Source organism: Aquarana catesbeiana, linkage group LG06, assembly GCF_042186555.1.
Source record: "Aquarana catesbeiana isolate 2022-GZ linkage group LG06, ASM4218655v1, whole genome shotgun sequence".
Lineage (NCBI taxonomy): Eukaryota > Metazoa > Chordata > Amphibia > Anura > Ranidae > Aquarana > Aquarana catesbeiana.
The window spans coordinates 17,075,672-17,102,128 of NC_133329.1; the positions used below are offsets into that span (position 1 = coordinate 17,075,672).

At 45.5% G+C, this 26,457-nt stretch overlaps 1 protein-coding gene across 9 annotated transcripts in view; it reads left to right on the forward strand.

Moving 5' to 3' along the window:
- The window catches only part of LOC141148189 (guanylate-binding protein 1-like), a 229,852-nt gene that overhangs the window by 61,738 nt on the left and 141,657 nt on the right, over positions 1 to 26,457 (forward strand). For all 9 annotated transcript variants that reach the window (XR_012245180.1, XR_012245181.1, XM_073635388.1 and 6 more), the window contains 2 exons: positions 911 to 1,150; positions 3,736 to 4,019. Coding sequence is in view for 7 of the 9 variants with exons in the window: in XM_073635388.1 (XP_073491489.1) it covers positions 911 to 1,150; positions 3,736 to 4,019 (524 nt within the window). In the remaining 2 variants the exon portion in view is untranslated. The remainder of the gene's footprint in view (positions 1 to 910; positions 1,151 to 3,735; positions 4,020 to 26,457) is intronic.

Below are 26,457 nucleotides of genomic sequence, written 5' to 3' on the forward strand. Positions count from 1 at the left end.
AATTGTACTCCTGTGATCCACAGAAGTACAGGCAAACGAGGTTTGGCTGTACTTCTCCTTTAAGAATTATATAACATTCATATGGGTACAGTGTTGCATGACTGAATAATTGTCAGTCAAAGTATCACAATGCTGAAAACTGAAAAAATGGCCTGGACAAGGAGTTAAAGGAAATCCTTGAATGGTATACATGTTGGTATGACAAGATGGAAATACTGTTAATTTTAGAGAGATATCCCCTTATTTCCTGTTGCATCTAAAACAAACAAAAAAAATAACTTTACATTCACTTTAAATTTTGATACATGACCAGTGGCGTAGGGGCCCCCCCTAATCCATGCATCCACCCCCAAATCTACATAGAGGGCGCCGGAAGCATGGATCTCAATGTTTTTTGTTTTTTTTTTATGAACCATATGATTAGAGCTGCCTTAAAAAAAGGGTGAGCTCTGGGCACAGAGCACGGTGCCCTGAGCCCACCCAGTTGTGTGACATTAGCGAACTAATATTCGCTAATGTCTTCCTGCTTCTCCACCCGGCCAGTCATGAAGGAGGTCCTGAGACCCGATTGGCCAGGGAGTCTTAGGTGGAGGGGCGGAGGAGCAGCAACAGCCTCTTCCAGCTTCCAGGAGCCCTACTCAGGATCCAGCACCACCTCGTCATTGGCCTCCTAAGGTAAGACCACTGATCGCCACCTTCCCATCCATCCCACGCGGGGGGGGGGGGGCGATAGTACAAGTGAGGGGATCAAGTGTGTTTGCCGCCCCCCCCCCCAAAAAAATATTAAGCACCAGCCACCACTGAACATAACCATCCACTAACCCTTTTTATGTGAAAATATATTTTTATGAGGTCATTTCTTTTTATGACTGACATTTTTTTGTATCTTTCATTATTCTATTCTTTAAAGCGGAGAGTACAGAGGAGTGCAATCGCTGTCGAGACACCATCCGGATGTATTTCAGCACCCGCAAATGTTTTGTGTTTGACCTTCCTTCTGGAAATAAAAAGGTTCTTCAGAGGATGGACGAGGTGTCAGAAGAAGAGGTCTCTCCTGGGTTCATGGCTCAGTGTCAGACATTTTGTGAATACATTTATAAAAATGCTGAAGTTAAATTTTTGGATGATATCAAACCCGTGTGTGGGAAAAGTGAGTTGATCTGTCATAAGATAGTAGAAACAAAAGGGTAAATGATGGAGAAATGAGTGAGTTATGAACTGAGGCAGAGGGAGAAAAGTGCCGGAGAGAGAAAAAGAAAAGAAAAAAAAGGAAAGGAGAAGCAGAGAGATGGTGAGAAAGGGAAGGAGTGATAGACTGGATGAGGGATAAGTGAAGTGGGGCAGAAAGGTGGTGTATAGAGGCAAAGGAAAGAGGGAGAGAGAAGAATAGAATAAACAGACAGGGAAAATGAGAGAAGTACAGGGAAGGAGAGAGAACAAGAACGAGAGGAGAGATGGAGAGAGAGGGCAGGAGAAGGCAGGAGGAAGAAGTGAGGGAGAAGGGGAGAAGGAGAGATGGAAAAGGGCAGAGGCAATGAGAGGAATGGAGGGAAAGCGGGGAAGGGAGTGGGAGATAGAGGTGAATAGAAGGAAGGAGGGGAAGGCATAGGGTCACTGTCAGGGGTTACGCTCGAAGACCAGTAGCTATTGCAGTAGTGAGGCACCCATCAACCAGCTGGATATGTACAGAAGAAGGTTACTCCAGCAGATGACATGGACTCACCTGAGGTGCAGAGCCTAAGTTCTAACCGGTGTTCACCAGAGCTCCTGATGGTGGAGGTGGGTTTTTCTGCGTGTTAGTACCAGGTTGTGGTCCTCAGGGTCGCCCCACCAGGGCAAGCTGGTGTTCAATCGCAAATATAGCAGGTGAGGATAAGCAGAAGTGTAGTCAGTAAATAAGAAAAAGGTTGGTAATGAGTGGTTGCAGATTGACATCAAGCAGAAGCGTAGTCGAAGAACAAGCCAAGAGCCGGTAACGAGTAGTAGCAAAGATTTGAATGGTAGCAGGACTGACAAGAGTAAGATATTGGCTGGAGGGAGCACAATAATCTGGCAAACAGGAAGTGCAAAGGCATGGCTTAAATATAAAGTTCATGGGAGGAGCAAGGAGTTCCAAGTTCAAGACAAACAAGGTTCAAGGTAGAATCATTCTAATGGAATTGTCCAGGGAGCTGTCCGGAATTCCAGGTGGCTCAGCAAGAAGAGTCATTGCCAGACACTGCAGAGTTTGAAGGTTCAGATCCAGGCCCTGACAGAGGGAGAGATGGAGGGATAGATGGAGGTTAAGGTAGGAAAAGATGGAGGGGAATAGAGGAAGAGATGTAGGGGAATGGAGGGAAGGAGGGGGAAGGGAAGTAGAGATGGAGGAGAATAAAAGGGAGAGATGGATATGGAGTGAGAGATAGAGGTGAATGGGGGGAAAGATGGATTGGAATGGAAGGAGAGATGGAGGGGAGAAACGGTGGGAAGAAGAGTGGAAGAAAAATTGAGGCAGAGGAGCTTTTACATCTAAACATTTGATATATTTCTCTTCTATTAATTTATAATACCGAAAACATTTGGGCTTAGTGGCTCAACCCTTGAATAATGGCAAATCATTTTTAAGAGTATATTGAATGCTAGACCATGGTAAATAAAGCAGACCACTCTATGAACTCTTGAGGAAAAAGCCTTTTATTTTCTACATGTAAAATCACAAGGAAGGCTGCATAAGACAAAATGTGTTGCATTTTTTTATATCTCAATAGTTTTTATTGTTTATAAGAAGAAGGGTATACACACGGGTATGCAAACAGGTATTCCTACAGGTAGGTATTGGTACACGTTGTAACGTTAATCACATCGTGTTGCATTTTTGATGCTGTGTCATTATACATGAAGCCAATAAATGGATTGTTTCTCAAGAGTACAACGAGTGGCCAGCGTTATATACCATAGACTTATTTTTTGGGAGATAATTGCCCCAGTCAGAGCACCGGTCTCCAGCTCTTGAATCCTGAAAATATCAGATGAGCTTGTGTAAGGTTTGCCATATTATATTTAATGCTACCCTTTTCACTGGGGTTATCCACAATAAACCTACTCACATCCCTAGTGAATTCAGCATTGTCCCACTGTAACACCTTGCTCCACTGCCACACACACACATTGCCATTTTCTTTATATATTGGGAGTAATGTCTTATGGCTTTTTGCAGACGTCCAACTGATGACACTTTCCCAGGTGTGCTGTCCTCCAGTTGCAGTGTGGAAGCTGATGCCTCCTTTTATATCTAACATGGATATTTTAGGAGATGGTGAATGGAAGGTAGAAGGAGAAGGGAAGGAGAGACTTAGGAGAATGGAGGGAAGGAGGGGAAGGGAAAGAGAGATAAAATGAAAGGAGAGATGGAGGGGCAGGAAGGGACAGATGGGTGGAAAAGGAATGTGTACTCTGCTTCAACAGCCTCCTGGGATATCCATATCAGATATATGGATATCCCAGGAGGCTACTTGAGCAGAGTACACATTGTTCTCGCCTAGGCAGAGAACAAAGGCAGGGCCAGGTCAGAGTAAGAAATAAAAAGTTATCAGCTGTTGATGATCAATTCTTTTTTTCCAGCTTTATTGGAGGGTTAAGGATTGGTATTTTTGATAAAATATTGGTCAAGATTTATACCAAAGTAAGTTCCCCCAGCCTTTGTTGGGTGTCATTTTTAAACACCTTTATTTTCTTTTACATATTTCCTATGTATAGTACTGGGGCAACTAGTGTATAAGTACACAGAAGCCATCACTTCTTTCAGTGTTGTATGTATGGAGGACACTTTGATAAGTATATCGGAGATGGAGAACAAGGTGGCTGTCCAGAAGGCAACTGAACACTATGAGAAGATGATGAGAGAGGAAGGACGACGATTCCCCACAGAGACCCTCAAGGAGTTTTTAGAGCTGAGCTCTCAGCATGAGAAAGAAGCTCTTCAGATATTCATGAACAAGTCCTTCAAAGACTCCAATTTGAGTTTCCATGCCCAGTTTATGGTGAGCATGCCTTTCTTTTTTTATATACATAGATCTATCTATCTATCTATCTATCTATCTATCTATCTATCTATCTATCTATCTATCTATCTATCTATCTATCTATCTATCTATCTATCTATCTATATAGAGATAGAGACTTTGTAGAGCTATGGATGGGATAAAGCCTCCAGTACTGGGACCGCATCTTACCAGTTAGCGAGACCTCATTATTATTTTTATTTTCAGTTGCAACAGGCCTTTTTAAATGTGTTCAGGCACTATAACATCGGTCACTGCAATTGTTCTTTTAACTTATTAATGCCCACAATCACCACAATATAGCATAAGTTCTCCAAGCATCTTCTCTTTCTCCTGATTAGAAATGGATCTCTTAATAGCATGAACCTGCATAGGTTCAGGAGTGTAAGAATGTAGAGAAACTTTTGGATCCTTGTGAATGAACTGATTAGCAGAACAAACGCATGTGACTATTTTTTTTCAAACATTCCCAGTCTCTCCTTCCTCTATTCTGTAAGTCTCTGTTCAAATCAGCTACATAATTGGATGAATGCCTCAAGGTGTTTAGGAATTTCTAATCTGGCAAGCTCGTCTTTTCAAGATCGCAGTGCATTGCTGTATGATGATTGGTCAAAGCATGCACCTGACCCCAATGCACCCAATCACTGTGTGTTCTGCTGAGAGAGCCATAATTGGCCAAAGGCAGGGTGCCTTTGACCAATCATGGCTCAGGGGGACTAAGTCCACGCCCCTCACTATATAAGGCTGCTTACACGGCGGCTGTGTGTAGTGTTGTTGACATGGACGGAGAGATAGCTTGAGTTAGACTAAGCAGGCAGGTTATTCAGTTAGTGGCAGTGTATTTGATTATATATATACATATATATATATATATATATATATATATATATATATATATATATACTCTGCATCCAGTATAGCCTGTATCTACTGTGCATTCTGTGGTGTATTGTTTCTAATACACTTCAGGCGGTGTATTAATATAAATATATATATATATAAATCGTGCTGGAAATCACCGCTGCGAGGCTGTGCTTCTCGGGCTCACGGCCCCCACGAGATGTTGCACATCTATAGGAATCCATTGGGGGTGGTGAGCTCGGCGCTGGCTCCCGTGAGGGGTTTGCAGGTGTCAATCTCGCCGCTAACAGTGGCGAGATTGACACAGTATCAGCGCCACCTACTGTATATATGTGTGTGTGTGTGTGTGTGTGTGTGTATATATATATATATATATATATATATATATATATATATGCACTCTGCATCCAGTGTAGCCTATATCTACAGTGCATTCAGTGGTGTACTGTTTCTAATACACTTCAGAGGGTGTACACAGTATCTAATAAAGTGTGTACAGTTTCTACTACACTTCTGGTGGTGTAGACAGTATAAAATACAGTGCAGCCGTTGTACAGTTTCTAATACAGTGCAGGCGGTGTACACAGTATATAATACAGTGTGTACAGTTTCTAATACACTTCAGGTGGTGTACACAGCATCTAATACAGTGTAGTGCGGTGTTGCAAAACAAAAAACACATGTCCGGAAGGCCACCATAGAGAGGCAGACGCTCACAGGCCACTAAAAGAGGGCAAGCAGCCTCTGTGTCTACAGTCAACAGTGCTGGTCATGGACATAGTGCATCCTCAGCAGGTGGCCGTAGGGCACGCTTTCTACTGCTGGCCATGTTATTGAACCACAACATGCAGAAGAGTTGGTGGAGTGGATAACAAAGCCATCCTTATCCTCTGTCACCCAGGTTCAGAGTAGTTTGCCTTCCAACGCAGCTGCCAAAGTGGCCTATTCTACTGGCTCCTTGTCCACAGTCATGCCTCCCGTAGCCCAACCATCATGCACAGAGGAGTCCCCAGAATTATGTTGGGTACATGCTGCTGGAGGATGTGCAGCGATTTGAAGGCTCAGATATTGGTTCCCAGATTGAGGAAGGGAGTAACGTGAGCCTAGAGAGAGGGGGGGCCACAGAAGGACAAGAAACTGGCAGTCATGTTCTCCCACCTGCAGCATACTGCCAAGTTTGCTCCAGTGATGAGGAGGGAGGGGATGATGAGGTCACTGACTGTACTTGGGCGCCTGAGAGAAGAGAGGAGGAGGAGGAGGCACAACTTCAACAAGGCAGGATGTTCTCTAAGGGGTAGCTTAAGGGCAGCCACCCTATTGCATCACACTGCAGAGCTCCACAGGTGCAGGGCGCTGCTGACTCCCAGTTGACTTTTAAAAGTTCCCTGGTGTGGGCCTTTTTTGACACGTGTGCAGCAAATCGCACCGTTGCTGTTTGCAACCTATGTCTGAAGTGGATCAAGCATGGCCAGAACAGCAGCCGCTTGGGCACCACATGCTTGACCAGACATATGACGACCTGCCATACAGTCCGTTGACAACACCACTTGAAATACCCACATCAAAGAAAAAGGCGGACTTCTCCTTCCTCCTCATCTGGGTCCTCCAACCCCACTATACCACTAGTCCACTCAAAAACCTGCACTGAGAGGAATAAAGGTATAGCAATAAGTGTCCCAAGTACTTGCAGCAAATCTGCTAGCAGTACACCACCATCTGATTTTAGCAGGCAAATTTCCCTACCTCGGTTGCTGAACCGTAAAAAGAAATTCAGTCCCAGCCATCTAAATGCTCAGCGTCTAAATGCTAGATTGGCTAAATTGCTAGCACTGCAACTGCTGCCTTTTCAGCTGGTAGACTCTGCCCCCTTTCATGAATTTGTGGAATGTGCTGTACCTCGGTGGCAGGTTCCAAAACCATTTGTTTTCACGGGAGGCCATTCCGGCTCTCTACCGGCACATGGAAGGTAATGTTTTGGCCTTGTTGGACAGGGCGGTCAGCAGTAAGGTTCATATTACTGCTGACTCATGGTCCAGCAGGCATGGGCAGGGACGTTACCTTTCCTTCACGGTGCACTTGTTATCTTTGCTGGCAGCTGGGAAGGAAGCAGGACAGGGTTCAGTGTTGTTGGAACTTGTTTCACCACCACGCCTCCAAAATGCTAATGAGGATTCTGCCACAGCTCTCTCCTCCAGCCACTCCTCTTCTTCTTCCTCTATGGCCTCTTCTGCAGATTTGTCCTCTGAACCAGCGGTGCTCCATAAGCACACGTCAGTGGCAGGTTCCAAAACGCCATTTCTTTTCACGGGAGGCCATTCCGCCTCTCTACCGGCATGTGGAAGGCAATGTTTTGGCCTCGTTGGACAGGGCGGTCAGCAGTAAGGTTCATATTACCGCTGACTCATGGTCCAGCAGGCATGGGCAGGGATGTTACCTTTCCTTTACGGCGCGCTTGTTAACTCGGCTGGCAGCTGGGAAGGATGCAGGACAGGGTTCAGTGTTGTTGGAGCTTGTTCCGCCACCACGCCTCCAAAATGCTAGTGGTGATTCTGCCACAGCTCTCTCCTCCACCCCCTCCTCTTTTTCCTCTTTGGCCTCTTCTGCAGATTTGTCCTCTAAACCAGTGGTGCTCCATAAGCGTTCAAGGGGCTACACAAGCAGTCAGGAAAAAAGATACTATGCGGTGCTTGAGTTGGTCTACCTAGGGGACAGGAGCACAATGGGGCAGAAATTCTGTCAGCTCTGCAGGGGCAGGCTCAGAGGTAGTTGATGCCATGCCAGCTTCAGTCAGGAATGGTTGTATGCGATAATGGCACCAACCTTCTCTCTGCCTTCCGACAGGGACACTTGACCCATGTTCCATGTTTGGCACACGTCCTGAATTTGGTGGTGCAGCAGTTCTTGAGCAGGTACCTAGGCTTACAGGATCTCCTGAGGCAGGCCAGAAAAGTCTATGGTCATTTCTGCCGGTCATACAATGCCAGTGCTCGGCTGGCTGACATTCAAAGGGAATGCAACCTGCCCACCAACCGCCTCATTTGTGAAATGCCCACCAGGTGGAACTTAACATTAGCAATGCTGCAGAAGCTGCAGACACAGCAGAGGGCCATCAATGAGTACCCATGCGAGTATGGCACCAGGACAGGGTCAGGGGAGCTTGGCTTCTTTTTGCTATGCCAGTGCCTACTGATCATGGATGCATGTACTGTCCTGTCTCCATTTGAGGAGGCCACAAGGATGGTGACAATGCATGCATCAGTGACACTGTCCTTCTGCTGGAGCACACGCTTTGTGGAATCATGGACAGGGCACTTGAGGCAGAACAGCAGGAGGAAGAGGAGGACTTCCTTTCCTCTCAAGGCCCCATTTATCCAGATAGCATTCATGTGGGCCCGCCAAACACACAGGAAGAAGAGGAGGAGGATTGTGTCAGCATGGATGTAGAGGATAACACTCAGCAGCAGTCTTTAAGGGATGGTTTTCAGTCCCCAGAAACCCAAGGAGTTGTACGTGGCTGGGAGGAGGTAGTTAGGGATCATGTGATCCTTAGTGACCCAGAGGACTCAGAATCGAATGCCTCTGCAAACACTTCGTGCCCCTGGAAGATGTAATTTTTTTACGAACTGCCTCGTAGGGCTGTGCAACGTGTTCGCGTCACCTCCCACCGATGTTGTGATACCAGCAGGACGGGCTGTCTGTGAGCATCCGGCCGGTGCTCCAGACGTCTTTCCAAAAGCGCTCAATTTCGAATTTACATGTGAGTGTATACATTTTATTTTGACCCAATAAAGTCTTAAGATTTTACACTATTGGAGCCCCCTTTTTTTTTTCCGTACATGGTTATATCACTCTGCTGAGTGCCTGACTTCCCGCTGATCCATCCATCCACACCAAGGTCCCTGACGTTCCATCACAGTGCCAATTTCGTTTTTTCGGTGGTGGTCCGGAGCAATCAGGTCTAACAGCTCACTCAGACCCTCTGTAACGGGGGGGTCATGAGTTTCTGGTAAGCGGCCAGTCACTCTGTATGTGGTGGTGGACTAAAGAAGAAAAACAAAGAACCCCCCTAACGGGGCTTTAATGCAGCCAATAATATACAATTCAAAAAGGTGATAGAATGGTCAAGTATAATTTTTAGTGGTACAAAGGCTATAAAAAATAGAAATTTCCGACATTAAAAGTCAGCACTTGAGCTGTAGTACAAAAATTGTTAAAAAGCCGGCAACAGTATACAATCTAGTATCTCATACAATACAGTATATCCAGGGCAACAAGATCAAAATTTGTTATTGAAGTACTGACGCGTTTCGACCCCAGTGGGTCTTCTTCAGAGGACAGATGACTAGCAGCTGCAAAAATGTAAGTGTGTATCACAATCTTTCAAAGAAAACAGCACAAAACAAAACAGGAAATATGGAATAAATTAAGTTTGTATATATGCATGAACGTCTTCATATTTTGCATAATTACCAGTCAAGTTGCTTTCAATGGCTATAGATGGCCATGTTGTGATAGGGTTGTCCCCTCCCCTTTCTCCTCTGCTTCCCAGATGGTAGGCCAGCCCCCCCCCCCAGGGAGCAGGTGTCGAGTCAACTTGCCTTACAAGGGATCACACACAAACTACCCCCAGAGGGGGGGAAGTGTGTACACCGCACCTATAGTAAAGTAACAGTAGTACTAAATTGAAAGCAAGAACAGGAAAGGGAATTGCATGTTCCCAAAGTAGTAAATGGGAATAGCAGATTACACTGGTTATGAACTAAACCAGTGTAAATTGTGGTTCATGGGTGGGTCCATACATGTGCAGGGAGCAAGGTAAAACAGAGGAAAGGAGGAGAAAAAAAAATGTGGTGATGGACTTAAGCACTTTGTCCTCATCCAGCAGGACCTCCATTCTATTCTAATCAACATCCGGGTGTTCCATTTTGTTATCACATATGGACTTACACAAATACTTTTCTCACTGTTGCACATCAAGATTGCACTTCTGATGATTTATTTATTTATTTGCCATTCTACCTATATATTGGCAATTTATATAATATATATAATTTCCATGTTTACACATTTATTTGGATTTTATCCCAAAGGTGAACTGACCATCACTTGTATGCACACCAGCTTCTCATTAGCACGATTCAATAGTTTTATATGATCTGCAAACTTACGCTGCATGGCCTCCCTGATTCTGCAAAGCCTGCAAAAGGATTTGTGGTATCAAGGAGAGGGATCATTTCTGGCTGGCAACCCTTCTTGATCCACATTAAAAGGGTAAGGTTGCAGAACTCATCCTGCCTTCGCAGAGGGGGCAGAGGATGAAACATTTTCAGGAGGCCTTGAAGAAAGGTTTGTGCAACGCATTTCCAGACCCTGGGAGGTATTTTTTGTTAAAAAAAAAAATCGCAATAAAAAATCGCAATAAGCGTTTATTGATTGATTTGCGCAAAAGTTATAGCGTTTACAAAATAGGGGATAGTTTTATGGCAATTTTATTAATAATTTTTTTTTTACTAGTAATGGCAGCGATCAGCGATTTTTATTGTGACTGCGACATTATGGCGGACACATTGGATACTTTTGGCGCTATTTTGAGACCATTCACATTTATACAGCGATCAGTGCTATAAAAATGCACTGATTACTGTGTAAATGTGACTGGCAGTGAAGGGGTTAACCACTAGGGGGCTAGGAAGGGGTTAAGTGTGTCCTAGGTGTAGCAATAACTCTCGGTGGAGCTGCTAGTTTAAAGCGGGCCTGTCCTCTTTGCTCTTCACCCCTCTTGAATAGTTCAATCCCCTTGGCACAGCTGTAGTGCAGTGTTGTAATGATATAAGAATCAACTTTAACCCACCATATACACCTATATTTATATTTACCTCTACCTGGGTGCTGGTAACTCCACCTGCAGGAGAAATAACAACACTGCACACAAACTTCAGTAATAACCAAAAATAACTTCTTTCTTTGTGTAAATAATATATTTATGTAAAGGATTATTACAATGACTACAGTATCACACCAACATAGTGCAATAGTATAGTAAATAGTTATGACAATTGGTAAAATACACAAATATACCTAATTGTATATATCTATACCAGGGAGCTCCCCCTGCTCTAAACTGTAAAGTCACTATCCTTGGTAACTAAATGCAGGGCCCTGCAATAAAAGAGATAGTCCTGACGTCTTCAGTCTTCGCTAGCTTTTGTAATTGTAATCCACAAAGGGTTCCTCCTGAGTGTTGCGCAGTGTAATGTAATACACTAAGGCAATTATAATCCAGCAGATTGACTAAGTGTTCTTATATGAAGAAGACAAACATCTAGCATCCGTTCTTGAATACTGCAGTCTATTCAGATGTAAGGTTCTCCAACTTAACTTGTTCCGTGGGACTATCAGTCCCAGCAACACTCTGTAACAGTTCTAAATGTGTGTGTAGTATTTAAACAAACTTCTGGGTGTTAACCCTCTCACCACACGGGATCCGGGCGGATGGATGCCTCTGTTTCAACAGTTCTCAGTCCGTATGGAACCACCGCCACTCCGTCACACTGCTCCGTTCACTAACGACCAGGAGTCCTCGGTTACCTCCTCCACGGGTCTCCGGAACTATCACTTCTGCTGCTGCAGCACACTGTGATACGATGACAGGTTCAGAAGTAAACAATCAATCACTTCCATGTCACTTCTCATAATCATGAAACATAAAAGTATTGTACCTTTTCAATTGTCCACAAGATGGCACTATAACAGCGTATGTCCTGTATAACACACATATGGCTAAAAACAAAAGTTGTCAGCGCTACATACTACCCCTGCTTTAAATCTTTGGTCCCCAAAGATATGTAATACCTTGTTCCTGTTACACATCTTAGCCTCTAAACGAGTGCACAGGACCCACAGAGGAGCCTCCCACCAATTCTCAGGTGTTGGAAAGCTATTCTGTGTACCAACAACTGTCACCTTAGTATCAGATACTACAGATATACAGGTGTGCCAAGGGGTGAAACAGGGCTCTCATTGTCCAGATTGACTGAGGAGGAACTAGGCTCATCAACATTCCTTTTGCTGGTAACCTTTGTTGTCTCAGAACACTCGCCCAAAGTATCATAGGTTAGTCTCTTAGGTGGGCGAATGTTCCTCTTTCCCCTTTGTTCTTTTGGTGTGTCCTCTATTTCTGGATGGACACTATTCTCTTCTACTTAAGTGGGAGATAAACAATTCTCAACTCTTTCGGACAATGGTACAAACTCTGAAGCTTCTGGCCTAAGGGCCTCACTACACTATTTGGTTGTTGGTGATGAAACACTCTCTTCAGCTTCGGGTATATTAGATGACCACAACCAGCTAATGTCCATTTCTCTCTCCTCACTGTCTGCAGATGTCAAAGGCCCAGACTGGGACCTAGTTACAGGCCGTTGTGCAACTTCTGATGTAGATGATAACTCCTCCTCAGGAATTATCCTGACTGCATCAGTAAGGGGCAAAAGGTGATTCCGATGCCAAGTCTTAATTGGTCCAGCACTTCCTTCTGGCCTAATTTCAAATACTGGATGTCCTGGGAGCTGTTTACAAACAATGTATGGCTGTGATCTCCAGCGATTCGCCAACTTGTGTTTGCCAGGAATACCCAAATTCCTTAATAGGACTCAATCACCGGGTTGAAGATCTTGAACCCTTACCTTGAGGTCAAAGTTTCTTCTATTTCTATTCCCTCTGCTGTCTGACATAGTCCAAGCCTTCTCATAAGCAATCTTCAGACTCTTCCTCAACCTATTGGTATATCCTTGATGAGAAGCCTCTGAGGTGTGGTCCAGAGAAGTTCCAAAAGCCAAGTCCACTGGTAATCTAGCTTCTCGCCCAAACATCAGCCGATAAGGTGAATATCCTATGACGTCACTCTTGGTGCTGTTATATGCATGTACTAAAGCAGCAATATGCCTTTCCCAGTTGGGCTTTTGCTCAGAGGTTAGTGTCCCCAACATTCTAGACTTCTGAATTCCCAACAGATTCAATAATCTCCTGATGAGCGTACTCTCGAAGTCTCTTCCCTGATCTGAGTGAATCCTCTGTGGTAGGCCATAATGGACAAAGAACTTCTCCACTTATGTTTTTGCCACTGTGACTGCCTTCTGATCTTTCGTGGAGAAAGCTTGAGCATAGCTGGAAATATTGTCTGTGACTACCAGAATATTTCCTTGCCCACTCAAGTCAGATTCTAGACACAGGAAGTCTATACAAACTAAATCCATGGGACCTTGGCTTGATAAATGACCCATCGGGGCTGCCCGTTGCGGCAAAGTCTTTCTCTGGATACACCTAGGACAGGAATGACAGGAATGACAGTAATTCTTCTTTCCTCATGTAAGGCCAATAGAATCTATCTCTTATCAATTGAAGAGTTCTTTCTGTCCCCATATGTCCATGACAATCATGCAGAGCGATCAACACTATCTCTCTGTGTTTCTCTGGAAGAAACAGTTGCCACTTCTCCTCCATATCTTCAGAGGGGCCCCTTCGGTAGACCACCCCTTGTTGCAACTGCAACCGACTCCACTCTTTATGTAACAACAGAGCTTCTTTCTGAGCACTTTTCAAAAGTAAGTCAGGGCGCTGACTCTCCAAAGCTTCCAATGTCAAGCTGCAGAGTGGATCCTCCTGTTGATCTTTCCTAAGGTCTTTTCTTGATAACCTAGGTAGACCCTCTGCAGCAATCTGGGAGACATTACAGTAATACCTGGGTATTCCTGCTGTAGTCACTCCAATCTCTTCAGCTCTGGCTCCACCTTTCTCCTGCTTTTCTGCTCCTTCACAAAGGTCTCTTACCCCTTCGGGGGCAAGTTGAGTCCAATCCACTTGGGAGCTCAGGGGACTGTGGGGTCTTCTTGACAGCACATCTGCATCTCTGTTGCCCACTCCCGGTCTGTATTTCAGGCTGAAGGAGAATGTTGAGAGAGCAGCTAACCACCTATGGCCTGTGGCATCCAATTTTGAGGTGGTGAGCAAGTATGTAAGGGGGTTGTTATCTGTTTTCACTACAAATTCGGCACCATACAGATAATCTCTCAACTTGTCACCACGACCCACTTCAAGGCCAGAAACTCAAGTTTATGAGTTGGGTAGTTCTTCTCAGCAGGAGACAGGCTCCGGCTCACATAAGCAACAGGCCTTAAATGTCCATTATGATCCTGATAGAGCACTCCGCCCAGCCCATCTTGGCTGGCATTCACATGCAGTTCATAGGGCTTGGTAGGATCCGCATAAGCTAACACTGGAGCAGTTGTAAGACTCTTCTTCAATTGACTGAATGTCTCTTCACATTCCTGAGTCCACTGATCCAAGATAGATTCCCTTTTCTTCCGGGGCCCTTCTTTTTGCCTGTTAGTGCGCATCTTGACTACTCTTTTCCATGGACGCTCACTCAACTTCATTCCTCCTCTTACTCTCAAAACTTTGGGAACTTGGGTTTCGTTGGAGTTGACGACAGTTACAGGGCACCCAGTTGACTCCTTTACTGGGGCCCTTTGAAGTTTTCCACCGGCTTTTGACGTTGTACTGCTGCCCTTGGACTTGGGCACATGTTCCCGAAATGTCCAAGCCCTCCACAGTTGAAACAAAGTCCAGATTGGCTTCTGAAGGTGGAGCCTGATACTCTCTTCAATTTTTTTGTTCCTCCATTGGGCGGATTTGGGGGTCTCGTGGTCAGCAAAGCCATAATTTCCATTAACTGAGCCACCTGGGTCTTAAGAAGCTCAATCTGGGGGATCATCCTCCATCACACTAATGCCCCATACACACGGTCGGATTTTCTGACGGAAAATGTGTGATAGGACCTTGTTGTCGGAAATTCTGACCGTGTTTAGGCTCCATCACACATTTTCCATCGGATTTTCCGACACACAAAGTTTGAGAGCAGGCTACAAAATTTTCCGACAACAAAATCCGTTGTCGGAATTTCCGATTGCGTGTACACAAATCCGACGCGCAAAGTGCCACGCATGCTCAGAATAAATAAAGAGATGAAAGCTATTGGCTACTGCCCCATTTATAGTCCCGACGTACGTGTTTTACGTCAGTGCGTTCAGAATGATCAGATTTTCCGACAACTTTGTGTGACCGTGTGTACGCAAGACAAGTTTGAGCCAACATCCGTTGGAAAAAATCCTAGGATTTTGTTGTCGTAATGTCCGATCAATGTCCGACCGTGTGTACGGGGCATAACTGTTCGGACTTCAACAGTGTGCTTTGGTTCTTGAATGTTCTCCTTCTTCCTTTCTAGGATAGCTTCTTCCTCCCATACAATCCGAATTAGATCTGGGTACTTCAATATGCCTCCATCTTGACGAGTTCTTAACTGGAGGGTGATGGGATCCAAAGGCTGGGCACCTCTTTAAACTTGTTTGGCTCGAACCTCATCCACCTTACTAGGATCTAGTCCCTTCTTTAACAATATTTGGTGAATTACCTTGTCTAACCGTCTCATATATTCTGACAGCTTCTCTCCTGTTTCTTGATAGGTGTGTTCTAATTGATAAATTAGGTCAGAAACTTTCTCGGTACCTCCGAACACATCTTGCAGGATATCTAAGTAGTCTTGGGCTACACAATTCTGTTTACGGAGCTTTAAATTTCAAATGGCCTCGGAAGCAGGTCCTTTCAGACTCTCAGTAATCCGCTGTTTCTTTTGCATTTCAGGGATGTCCCACTCATCCAACACTTGCGTGGCCTGTTCCAACCACTCTTCAAAGGTGTCTTCTCCTTTGGGTACAGGCCGTTGGCCCGAGAAAATGCCCAGTTTTCGGTACCCAGTCCCTGAATATGTTGGGTTCCCTTTTTGACATTGGGACACCATATTTCCCAGGGCTGTGATGAGTTCTGGCTCAATTGCAGTCGGTGCTGACTTTGATGGAACCTTAATTTCCACTGAACTCATCTGGGGGAAGGTGGCAAGATTCTCCCCTTCTTCCCTTGGGTGGGTCAGATAAAATTTGGTCTTGTCAGCGAGTTCAACACTTGCACCCCTGAAATTTTCTGGAACTCCCTTCCTCCACTCCAATAATGCATAAGTACAAGAATGTCTCATGATTGGGTCTTACCGCGACCACCTTGGCTCTTTGTTCTGGGGATAGTGTTTTTACCACTCGGTTAATGTGTTCTTTCTCCCTGATATCTCCCCAGAGTTCCATGGCCACGCTCGCTTCTGAGCGGGTGCCTTCTGCCTCACACCACTGTGCCACAGTGGGGGGATCCATTCTTTGGTTATTGAGGGGGTGCTTGATTTCAGAGTGACAGTTATCCCGGACGAGCCCCCACATGTAGCAATAACTCTCGGTGGAGCTGCTGGTTTAAAGCGGGCCTGTCCTCTTTGCTCTTCACCCCTCTTGAATAGTTCAATCCCCTTGGAACAGCTGTAGTGCAGTGTTGTAATGATATGAGTATCAACTTTAACCCACCATATACACCTATATTTACCTCTACCTGGGTGCTGGTAACTCCACCTGCAGGAGAAATAACAACACTGCACACAAACTTCAGTAATAACCAAAAATAACTTCTTTCTTTGTGTAAATAATATATTTATGTAAAGGGTTATTACAATGACTACACTATCACACCAACATAGTGCAATAGTATAGTAAATAGTTATGACAATTGGTAACATACACAAATATACCTAATTGTATATATCTATACCAGGGAGCTCCCCCTGCTCTAAACTGTAAAGTCACTATCCTTGGTAACCAAATGCAGGGCCCTGCAATAAAAGAGATAGTCCTGACGTCTTCAGTCTTCGCTAGCTTTTGTAATTGTAATCCACAAAGGGTTCCTCCTGGGTGTTGCGCAGTGTAATGTAATACACTAAGGCAATTATAATCCAGCAGATTGACTAAGTGTTCTTATATGAAGAAGACAAACATCTAGCATCCGTTCTTGAATCCTGAAGTCTATTCAGATGTAAGGTTCTCCAACTTAACTTGTTCCATGGGACTATCAGTCCCAGCAACACTCTGTAACAGTTCTAAATGTGTGTGTAGTATTTAAACAAACTTCTGGGTGTTAACCCTCTCACCATATGGGATCCGGGCGGATGGATGCCTCTGTTTCAACAGTTCTCAGTCCGTATGGAACCACCGCCACACCGTCACACTGCTCCATTCACTAACGACCAAGAGTTCTCGGTTACCTCCTCCACGGGTCTCCGGAACGATCACTTCTGCTGCTCCAGCACACTGTGATACGATGACAGGTTCAGAAGTAAACAATCAATCACTTCCATGTCACTTCTCATAATCATGAAACATAAAAGTATTGTACCTTTTCAATTGTCCACAAGATGGCACTATAACAACGTATGTTCTCGGTTACCTCCTCCACGGGTCTCCGGAACGATCACTTCTGCTGCTCCAGCACACTGTGATACGATGACAGGATCCCTGCTGCTGCTTCTCCGCAAGGTAGGCCGCAACCCTGTGGGACACACACACCCACAAAGTTCTGCAGGCAGCCCACGCGTCCCAGGAACAAGAGACTTAAGATGGCCTCTCCCAGCCCTTTTATATCCTCCCACAATGCAGTTCAGTTCTCCTCTTGTCCAGGAGCATTGTGGGTGGGTCATAGTTAAAGTTCAGAAGTAAACAATCAATCACTTCCATGTCACTTCTCATAATCATGAAACATAAAAGTATTGTACCTTTTCAATTGTCCACAAGATGGCACTATAACAACTTATGTCCTGTATAACACACATATGGCTAAAAACAAAAGTTGTCAGCGCTACATAGGGATGTGTTCTAACTGTGTGGGGGCAGGGCTTACTGTGACACGACACTGTTCGCTGCTCCCCATGAGTAGGCAGAACAGGGAGATGCCTTGTTTACAAAGGCATCCCCCCGTTCTGACATTCCATGACCCGATCGCGGGACACCGGTGAACATCAAGTCCGTGGGTCCCGCGGGCACGGTCACGAAGATATATGCGTTGCTTTGCCTGCCCGTGCCATTTTGCCGACATATAAGTGCTTGAGGCAGTCGGCAAGAGGTTACACAATTTTTCAGTCCTCCGCGCCAAGGTCTGATCAGTTCAAGCAGCCATCACCAGCGTCTGCATTACATGGTGCAGGAATATCTAGGGCAAGAGCAGACTTGGAGACCCTTCCAACAGAGCATCCACTGGGTTACTGGGTCTTCAGTAGGGATGAGCCGAACACCCCCTGGTTCGGTTCGCACCAGAACCTGCGAACGGACCGAAAATTCGCGCAAACTTTAGAACCTTATTGAAGTCTATGGGACTCGAACATTTAAAATCTAAAGTGCTAATTTTAAAGGCTAATTTGCATGGTATTGTCCTAAAAAGAGTTTGGGGACCCGGGTCCTGCCCCAGGGGACATGTATCAATGCAAAAAAAAGTTTTAAAAACTGCCTTTTTTTCGGGAGCAGTGATTTTAATGATGCTTAAAGTAAAAAAAAAAAAGTGAAATATTCCTTTAAATATCATACCTGGGGGGTGTCTATAGTATGCCTGTAAAGTGACGCGTGTTTCCCGTGCTTAGAACAGTCCCTGCACAAAATGTAATTTTTAAAGGAAAAAAGTCATGTAAAACTGCTTGCGGCTTTAATGTAATGTCCGGTCCCGGTAATATGGATGAAAATCAGTGAGACAAATGGCATGGGTCCCCCCCCAGTCCATTACCAGACCCTTTGGGTCTTGTATGGATATTAAGGGAAACCCCGCACCAAATTTAAAAAAGGAAAGGCGTGGGGCCCCAGGCCCTCTGAACAGCAGTATACAGGCGGTGCAAACAAGACAGGGACTGTAGGTTTGTTGTTAAGTAGAATCTGTTTGTAATTTTGAACGGGTACATTTTTAACGTGTTAAGCTCCAGCCAAAAAATCTTTTTTAAGCTTTTTGGAAAACATAGAGAATGGTTATCACCCCTATGACATTTGTTTTGCTGTCTGTGCTCCTCTTCAGAAGATTTTACCTCACTTTCTGTCCCAATGACAAATGTTTTTTGACAATTTGGGGTTTTTAGTGAAACAAGGATTGGTGATAAAGCATCAGTGGAAAGGAGACACGTTTTTCCCATATTAACTCTTACAGGAGAGAATTTCCCTTCCTAGGGGTAGATTTCATCTCAGTTCCTGTTGTCTCCTTCCGTTTGCAAGTAGGAGTCGTTTGTAAGTTGGGGCCTGCCCTATATACTCTGCAGAAATTGGGGCCTTAGGTGTTGCCACAACACTGTAAGCCCTCACAGTTACTCATGGTGTGTGCAGGAATGGGCTCTGCTGTGAAATATTAGATCAAGAATTGTAGATACATGTCCCTGTTAAACAGGGTCAGAAAAATTTGGCTTTTGGTGGTGGTGATGCTGGTGCCACAACACTGTAAGTCCTCACAGTTACTCTTGGTGGGCGCAGAAACGGGCCCTGCTGTGAAATATTAGATCAAGAATTGTAATTACATGTCCCTGATGAACAGGGGCAGAAAAATTGGGCCTTAGGCACTGGTGCCACAACACTGCAACCTCTCACAGATACTCTAGTTGGAGTGCAGGAATGAGCCCTCCTGTAAAATATTGCATCAAACATTGTAATTACACGCCCCTGCTTAACAGGGGCTGAAAAATTGGGCCTTAGGCACTGGTGCTGGTGCCACAACACTGCAACCCCTCACAAATACTCTAGTTGAGCGCAGCAACGAACCCTCCTTGCAAAATATTGCATCAAAAATTGTAATTACACTCCCCTGTTAAACAGGGGCTGAAAAATTGGGCCTTAGCCACTGGTGGGAAAGGTGTCCAAGTCAGATCTTGCCCCTAGGTATTCCTGCACCATGTAAAACAGACGCTGGCGATGGTTGCTGGAACCGATCATACCTTGGGGCTGTGGACTAAAAAATTGTCTGAACGCATGAGTCACTGATGCATGCACTGTCACTGTTCACCATCCCCGTGGCCTCCTCAAATGGTGATAGGATAGTGCATGCATCCCTGATCATGGCCCACTGGCGTGGGGAAAAAAAACAAGCTCCCCTGACCCTGTCCTGGTGCCATAGTCGCACAGGTACTCATTGGTGGCCCTCTGCTGCGCGTACAGCCGCTGCAGCATGGCCAACGTTGAGTTCCACCTGGTGGGCATGTCACAGATTAGGCGGTTCTTGGGCAGGTTAAATTCCTTTTGGAGGTCAGCCAGCCGAGCACTGGCATTATATGACCGTCGGAAATGCACACAGACTTTCCTGGCCTGCCTCAGGACATCCTGTAAGCCGGGTACCTGCCCAAGAACCGCTGCACCACCAAGTTAAGGACGTGAGCCAAACAGGGCACATGGGTCATTTGTCCCTGTCGGAGGGCGGAGAGGAGGTTGGTGCCATTGTCGCAAACGACCATTCCTTCCTTAAGTTGGCGTGGCGTCAACCACCTCTGAACCTGCCTCTGCAGAGCTCACAGAACCTCTGTCCCAGTGTGGCTCCTGTCCCCCAAGCACACCAGCTCAGGCACTGCATGGCATCTTTTGGCCTGCGTACTTGCGTAGCCCCTTGAACGCCTATGGAGCACCGCTGGTTCCGAGGAAAAAGCACAAGAAGAGGCCATGGAGGAAGCAGAAGAGGAGGGGTGGAGGAGAGAGGTGTGTCAGAATCACCAGTAGTAGCATTTTGGAGGTGTGGTGGCGGAACAACCTCTAACACTACTGCACCTTGTCCTGCATCCTTCCCAGCTGCCAGCAGAGTCACCCAATGAGCTGTGAAACTTAGGTAACGTCCCTGTCCATGCCTGCTGGACCATGAGTCCAGCAGGCATGGCGTTTGGGTACCTGCCACTGAGGAACCGCACATTCCACAAACTCACGGAAGGGGGCAGAGTCTACCAACTGAAAAGGTAGCAGTTGAAGTGCTAGCAATTTTGCCAAGCTAGCATTCAACCGCTGGGCATGTGGATGGCTGGGAGCGATCTTCTTTCGGGGGTACAGCAGCTGGGGCAGGGAAGTTTGCCTGGTACAATCTGACATTGGTGTACCGATAGCAGATTGCCCACAAGTACTTGGCTGTGACACACCTAATTCTACACCTTCATTCCTCTCAGTGCAGGTCTCAGAGAGGACTGAAGGTATAGTGGGGTTGGAGATCTCAGCTGATGAGGAGCAAGGAGAGGTCCTCTTTGTTCTTTGGTGTAGGTCTTTTAGGTATGCTTGCCAACAAACTGCATGGCAGGTCAACATATGTCTGGTCAAGCATGTGGTGCCCAAGCGGGAGATGTTTTGGCCACGCGAGATACGCTTGAGACATATGTTGCAAATAGCAGCAGTGCGATCTGACGCACTCGTCTCAAAAAAGGCCCACACCAAAGAACTTTTGGAATAATGCGCAGAGACAGCAGCGCCCTGCACATGCGGAGCTTTGCGATGTGATGCAGTCAGTGTGCTGTACTTAAGCTGGCCCCTGGAGGGCATCCTGCCTCCTTGGTGATGTGCCTCCTCCTCTTCTCTCCTATCAGGCACCCATGTGGAGTCAGTGACCTCATCATCCCCTCCCTCCTCATCACTGGAGCAAACCTGGCAGTATGCTGCAGCAGGGGCAATATGACTGCCAGATTGATGTCCTTCTTGGGCACCCCCTCTGTCTGGGCTCACGTTACTGCCTTCCTCTAGCTGAGTACCATCATCGGAGCCTTCAAAACGTTTGGCATCCTCCTGGAGCATGTACCCAACACTATGGTCAAACAGTTTGGAGGACTCCTCAGGAGGACATGGTGGGGCTAGGGAAGGAGTGACTAATTCCATTGAGCCGAGGGAAGAGGCCGGGTCGGCAGCTGCTTTGCCAGACAAAGTACCCTGAGCATGGGTGAGAGAAGATGAGGAGGATGAGGACGGCTTGGTCATCCACTCGACCAAGTCTGCGGCTCAACATGGCCAGCTGCCAAAAAAAAGGCCAAGCGTGTCCCACGGCCACGTGCTGATGAGGATGCACCGTGTCCATGACCAGCACTGTTGCCTCTAGACACAGAGCCTGCTTGCCCTCTTTTATTGGCTTGTGACTGTCTGCCTCTCCTTGTTGGCCTTCCAGACATACTAATGGCCTGCAGTGAGATGTAGCTGCACTAAGCTGGGATATATATATATATATATATATATATATATATATATATATATATATATATATATATATATATATATATATATATATATATATATATATAGCAAAATCAACTGCCTACCTGTAGTATTATTAGTATGAGAACACCACCAATCTTCTACAGGTAGCTTTAGCCGAACACTGTGCAGAGGTCGCACTACACTAACTTGTAGCTTTAGCTGAACACTGTGCAGAGGTCGCACTACACTAACTCGTAGCTTTAGCTGAACACTGTGCAGAGGACGCACTACACTAACGTTTAAATAATGTAACTGCCTGCGGTAGTGATAGGATCAGGAAAACACCACCAACCTTCTACAGGTAGCCTTAGCTGAACACTGTGCAGAGGACGCACTACACTAACGTTTAAATAATGTAGCTGCCTGCGGTAGTGATAGGATCAGGAAAAAACCACCAACTTTCTACAGGTAGCTTTAGCTGAACACTGTGCAGAGGTCGCACTACACTTACTTGTAGCTTTAACTGAACACTGTGCAGAGGTCGCACTACACTAAATTGTAGCTTTAGCTGAACACTGTGCAGAGGTCGCACTACACTAACTGGTAGCTTTAGCTGAACACTGTGCAGAGGTCGCACTACACAAACTTGTAAATAATGTAGCTGCCTGCGGTAGTGATAGGATCAGAAAAACACCACCAATCTTCTACAGTTAGCTTTAGCTGAACACTGTGCAGAGGACGCACAACACTAACTGTAAATACTGTAGCTGCCTGACTGTGGTACTAATAGGATCAGAAGAACACCAGCAATTTTTTTCAGGTAGCTGTAAATACTGTAACAACACCTGCCTGCCTGTCAGTAGGAAGAGAATAACAAGAACAGATCTAGCTAAACTGAATACATATATATATATATATATATATATATATATATATATATATATATATATATACACACACACAACACCTGGGATGCATATATATACACAATACACTGTAAGTGCAGCTAACTGACTGATTGTTCTGCCTAATCTATCTAACTTAGATCAAATGACACTGTCTCTCTGTCTCTGTCTCTCAACGTCGGAACACACTACACAGGGCTGACTTGCAGGTGGCCTTATATAGTGTGGGATGTGTACTAAACCCCCTGAGCCATAATTGGCCAGAGCCACCCTGGCTTTGGCCAATTACAGCCCTCTGTACAGACGGCGCTGTGATTGGCCAAGCATGTGGGTCATAGTGCATGCTTGGCCAATCATCAGCCAGCAATGCACTGCGATGCCGCAGTGAATTATGGGCCGTGCCGCGCCACTCAAATTTGGCGCGAACGGCCCATATTGTTCACAATTCGGTGAACGACCGAACACATGATGTTCGACTCAAACACAAAGCTCATCCCTAGTCATAGTCTTGAGGATGGACCACTGGCCAGAACTTGCTCAATATGCAATTGAGCTACTGGCCTTTCCTGCATCTAGCGTGCTTTCTGAAAGCACATTCAGTGCTGCTGGAGGGTTTGTAATGGATCAAAGAGCATGTCCACAGACTCTGTTGATAGGCTCACATTCATAAAAATTAATCAGTCTTGGATCAGCAGCTATCAAGCACCTGATGCTAATGTAACTGATTGAATTTGCTATGGATGTGGGATCCCTTGAAGACTGCCTATGCTGACTATTCCATTCCTACTTAATCTTAATGATGCTAGCTTCTAACAATATTTTTGGTTTAGGGCACCACCACCCAAGGCCCAATTTTTCTGCCCCTGTTTAACAGGGGCATGTAATTACAATTTTTGATATAATATTTCACAGCAGGGCCCATTCCTGCAGCACGTCGAGCACTACCACTCTCAGCATGGGTGCCCCACAGGAATGTGTGCTCAGCCCGCTGCTCTTCACACTGCTGACCCACGACTGTACTGCCAAGTTCAGCTCCAACCATATCATCAAGTTCGCAGATGACACAACTGTTGTAGGTCTCATCAGCAACAATGATGGAACACTCTACAGAGAGGAAGTGGCACAACTGGTTAAATGGTGTAGTACAAACAACCTGTTCCTTAATGTAAGCAAAACAAAGGAGGTTGTGATGGATTTCAGTAGAAATTCTGTTGATCATCCCCCATTGACCATCGACAACTTGACTGTGGAGAGAGTAAGCAGTATTAAATTCCTGGAAGTGCACATCCCAGAGGATCTTACCTGGACAACCAACATCATGTCACTAACCAAGAAGGCACAACAGCACCTACAGTGGGGCAAAAAAGTATTTAGTCAGCCACCAATTGTGCAAGTTCTCCCACTTAATAAGATGAGAGAGGCCTGTAATTGTCATCATAGGTATACCTCAACTATGAGAGACAAAATGTGGAAACAAATCCAGACAATCACATTGTCTGATTTTTGTAAGAATTTATTTGCAAATTATGGTGGAAAATAACTATTTTGTCAATATTGAAAGTTCATCTCAATACTTTGTTATATATCCTTTGTTGGCAATGACAAAGGTCAAACGTTTTCTGTAATGCCCCGTACACACGGTCGGACTTTGTTCGGACATTCCGACAACAAAATCCTAGGATTTTTTCCGTTGGATGTTGGCTCAAACTTGTCTTGCATACACACGGTCACACAAAGTTGTCGGAAAATCCGATCGTTCTAAACGCGGTGACGTAAAACACGTACGTCGGGACTATAAACGGGGCAGTGGCCAATAGCTTTCATCTCTTTATTTATTCTGAGCATGCGTGGCACTTTGTCCGTCGGATTTGTGTACACACGATCGGAATTTCCGACAACGGATTTTGTTGTCGGAAAATTTTATCTCCTGCTGTCCAACTTTGTGTGTCAGAAAATCCGATGGAAAATGTCCAATGGAGCCCACACACGGTCGGAATTGCCGAAAACACGCTCCGATTGGACATTTTCCATCGGAAAACCCGACCGTGTGTACGGGGCATAAGTCTTCACAAGGTTGTCACACACTGTTGCTGGTATGTTGGCCCATTCCTCCATGCAGATCTCCTCTAGAGCAGTGATGTTTTGGGGCTGTGCTGGGCAACACGGACTTTCAACTCTCTCCAAAGATTTTCTATGGGGTTGAGATCTGGAGACTGGCTAGGCCACTCCAGGACCTTGAAATGCTTCTTACAAAGCCACTCCTTCGTTGCCCGGGCTGTGTGTTTGGGATCATTGTCATGCTAAAAGACTCAGCCACAATTCATCTTCAATGCCCTTGCTGATGGGAGGAGATTTGCGCTCAAAATCTCACAATACATGACCCCATTCATTCCTTCATGTACACGGATCAGTCGTTCTGTTCCCTTTGCAGAGAAACAGCCCCAAAGCATGATGTTGCCATCCCCATGCTTCACAGTAGGTATAGTGTTCTTTGGTTGCAAGTCAGCATTCTCTCTCCTCCAAACATGAGGGGTTGTGTTTCTACCAAACAGTTCTACTTTGGTTTCATCTGACCATATGACATTCTCCCAATCCTCTTCTGGATCATCCAAATGCTCTCTAGCAAACCTCAGATGGGGCCGGACATGTACTGGCCTTAAGCAGGGGGACACATCTGGCACATCAGTCCCTGGTGACATAGTGTGTTACTGATGGTAGCCTTTGTTATGTTGGTCCCAGCTCTCTGCAGGTCATTCACTAGGTCCCCCCCGTGTGGTTCTGGGATTTTTGCTCACCGTTCTTGTGATCATTTTGACCCCAAGGGGTGAGATCTTGCGTGGAGCCCCAGATCGAGGGAGATTATCAGTGGTCTTGTATGTCTTCCATTTTCTAATTATTGCTCCCACTGTTGATTTCTTCACACCAAGCTGCTTGCCTATTGCAGATTTAGTCTTCCCAGCCTGGTGCAGGTCTACAATTTTGTTTCTGGTGTCCTTCGACAGCTCTTTGGTCTTCACCATAGTGGAGTTTGGAGTGTGACTGTTTGAGGTTGTGGACAGGTGTCTTTTATATTAATAACAAGTTCAAACAGGTGCCATTAATACAGGTAATGAGTGGAGGACAGAGGAGCCTCTTAAAGAAGAAGATACAGGTCTGTGAGAGCCAGAAATCTTGCTTGTTTGTAGGTGACCAAATACTTATTTTCCACCATAATTTGCAAATAAATTCTTTTCGAAAATCAGACAATGTGATTGTCTGGATTTGTTTCCACATTTTGTCTCTCATAGTTGAGGTATACCTATGATGACAATTACAGGCCTCTCTCATCTTTTTAAGTGGGAGAACTTGCACAATTGGTGGCTGACTAAATACTTTTTTGCCCCACTGTATATTTTCTCTGCCACCTTAAAAAAGCCTGTCTCCCTCCACCCATGCATACTACATTCTATGGGGGAACCATTGAAAGTGTGCTGACCAGCTGCATCATTGTCTGGTATGGGAACTGCAGTTCTGCTGACCGCAAGACCCTGCAGCTGCTAGTAAAGATGGCTGAAAAGATTA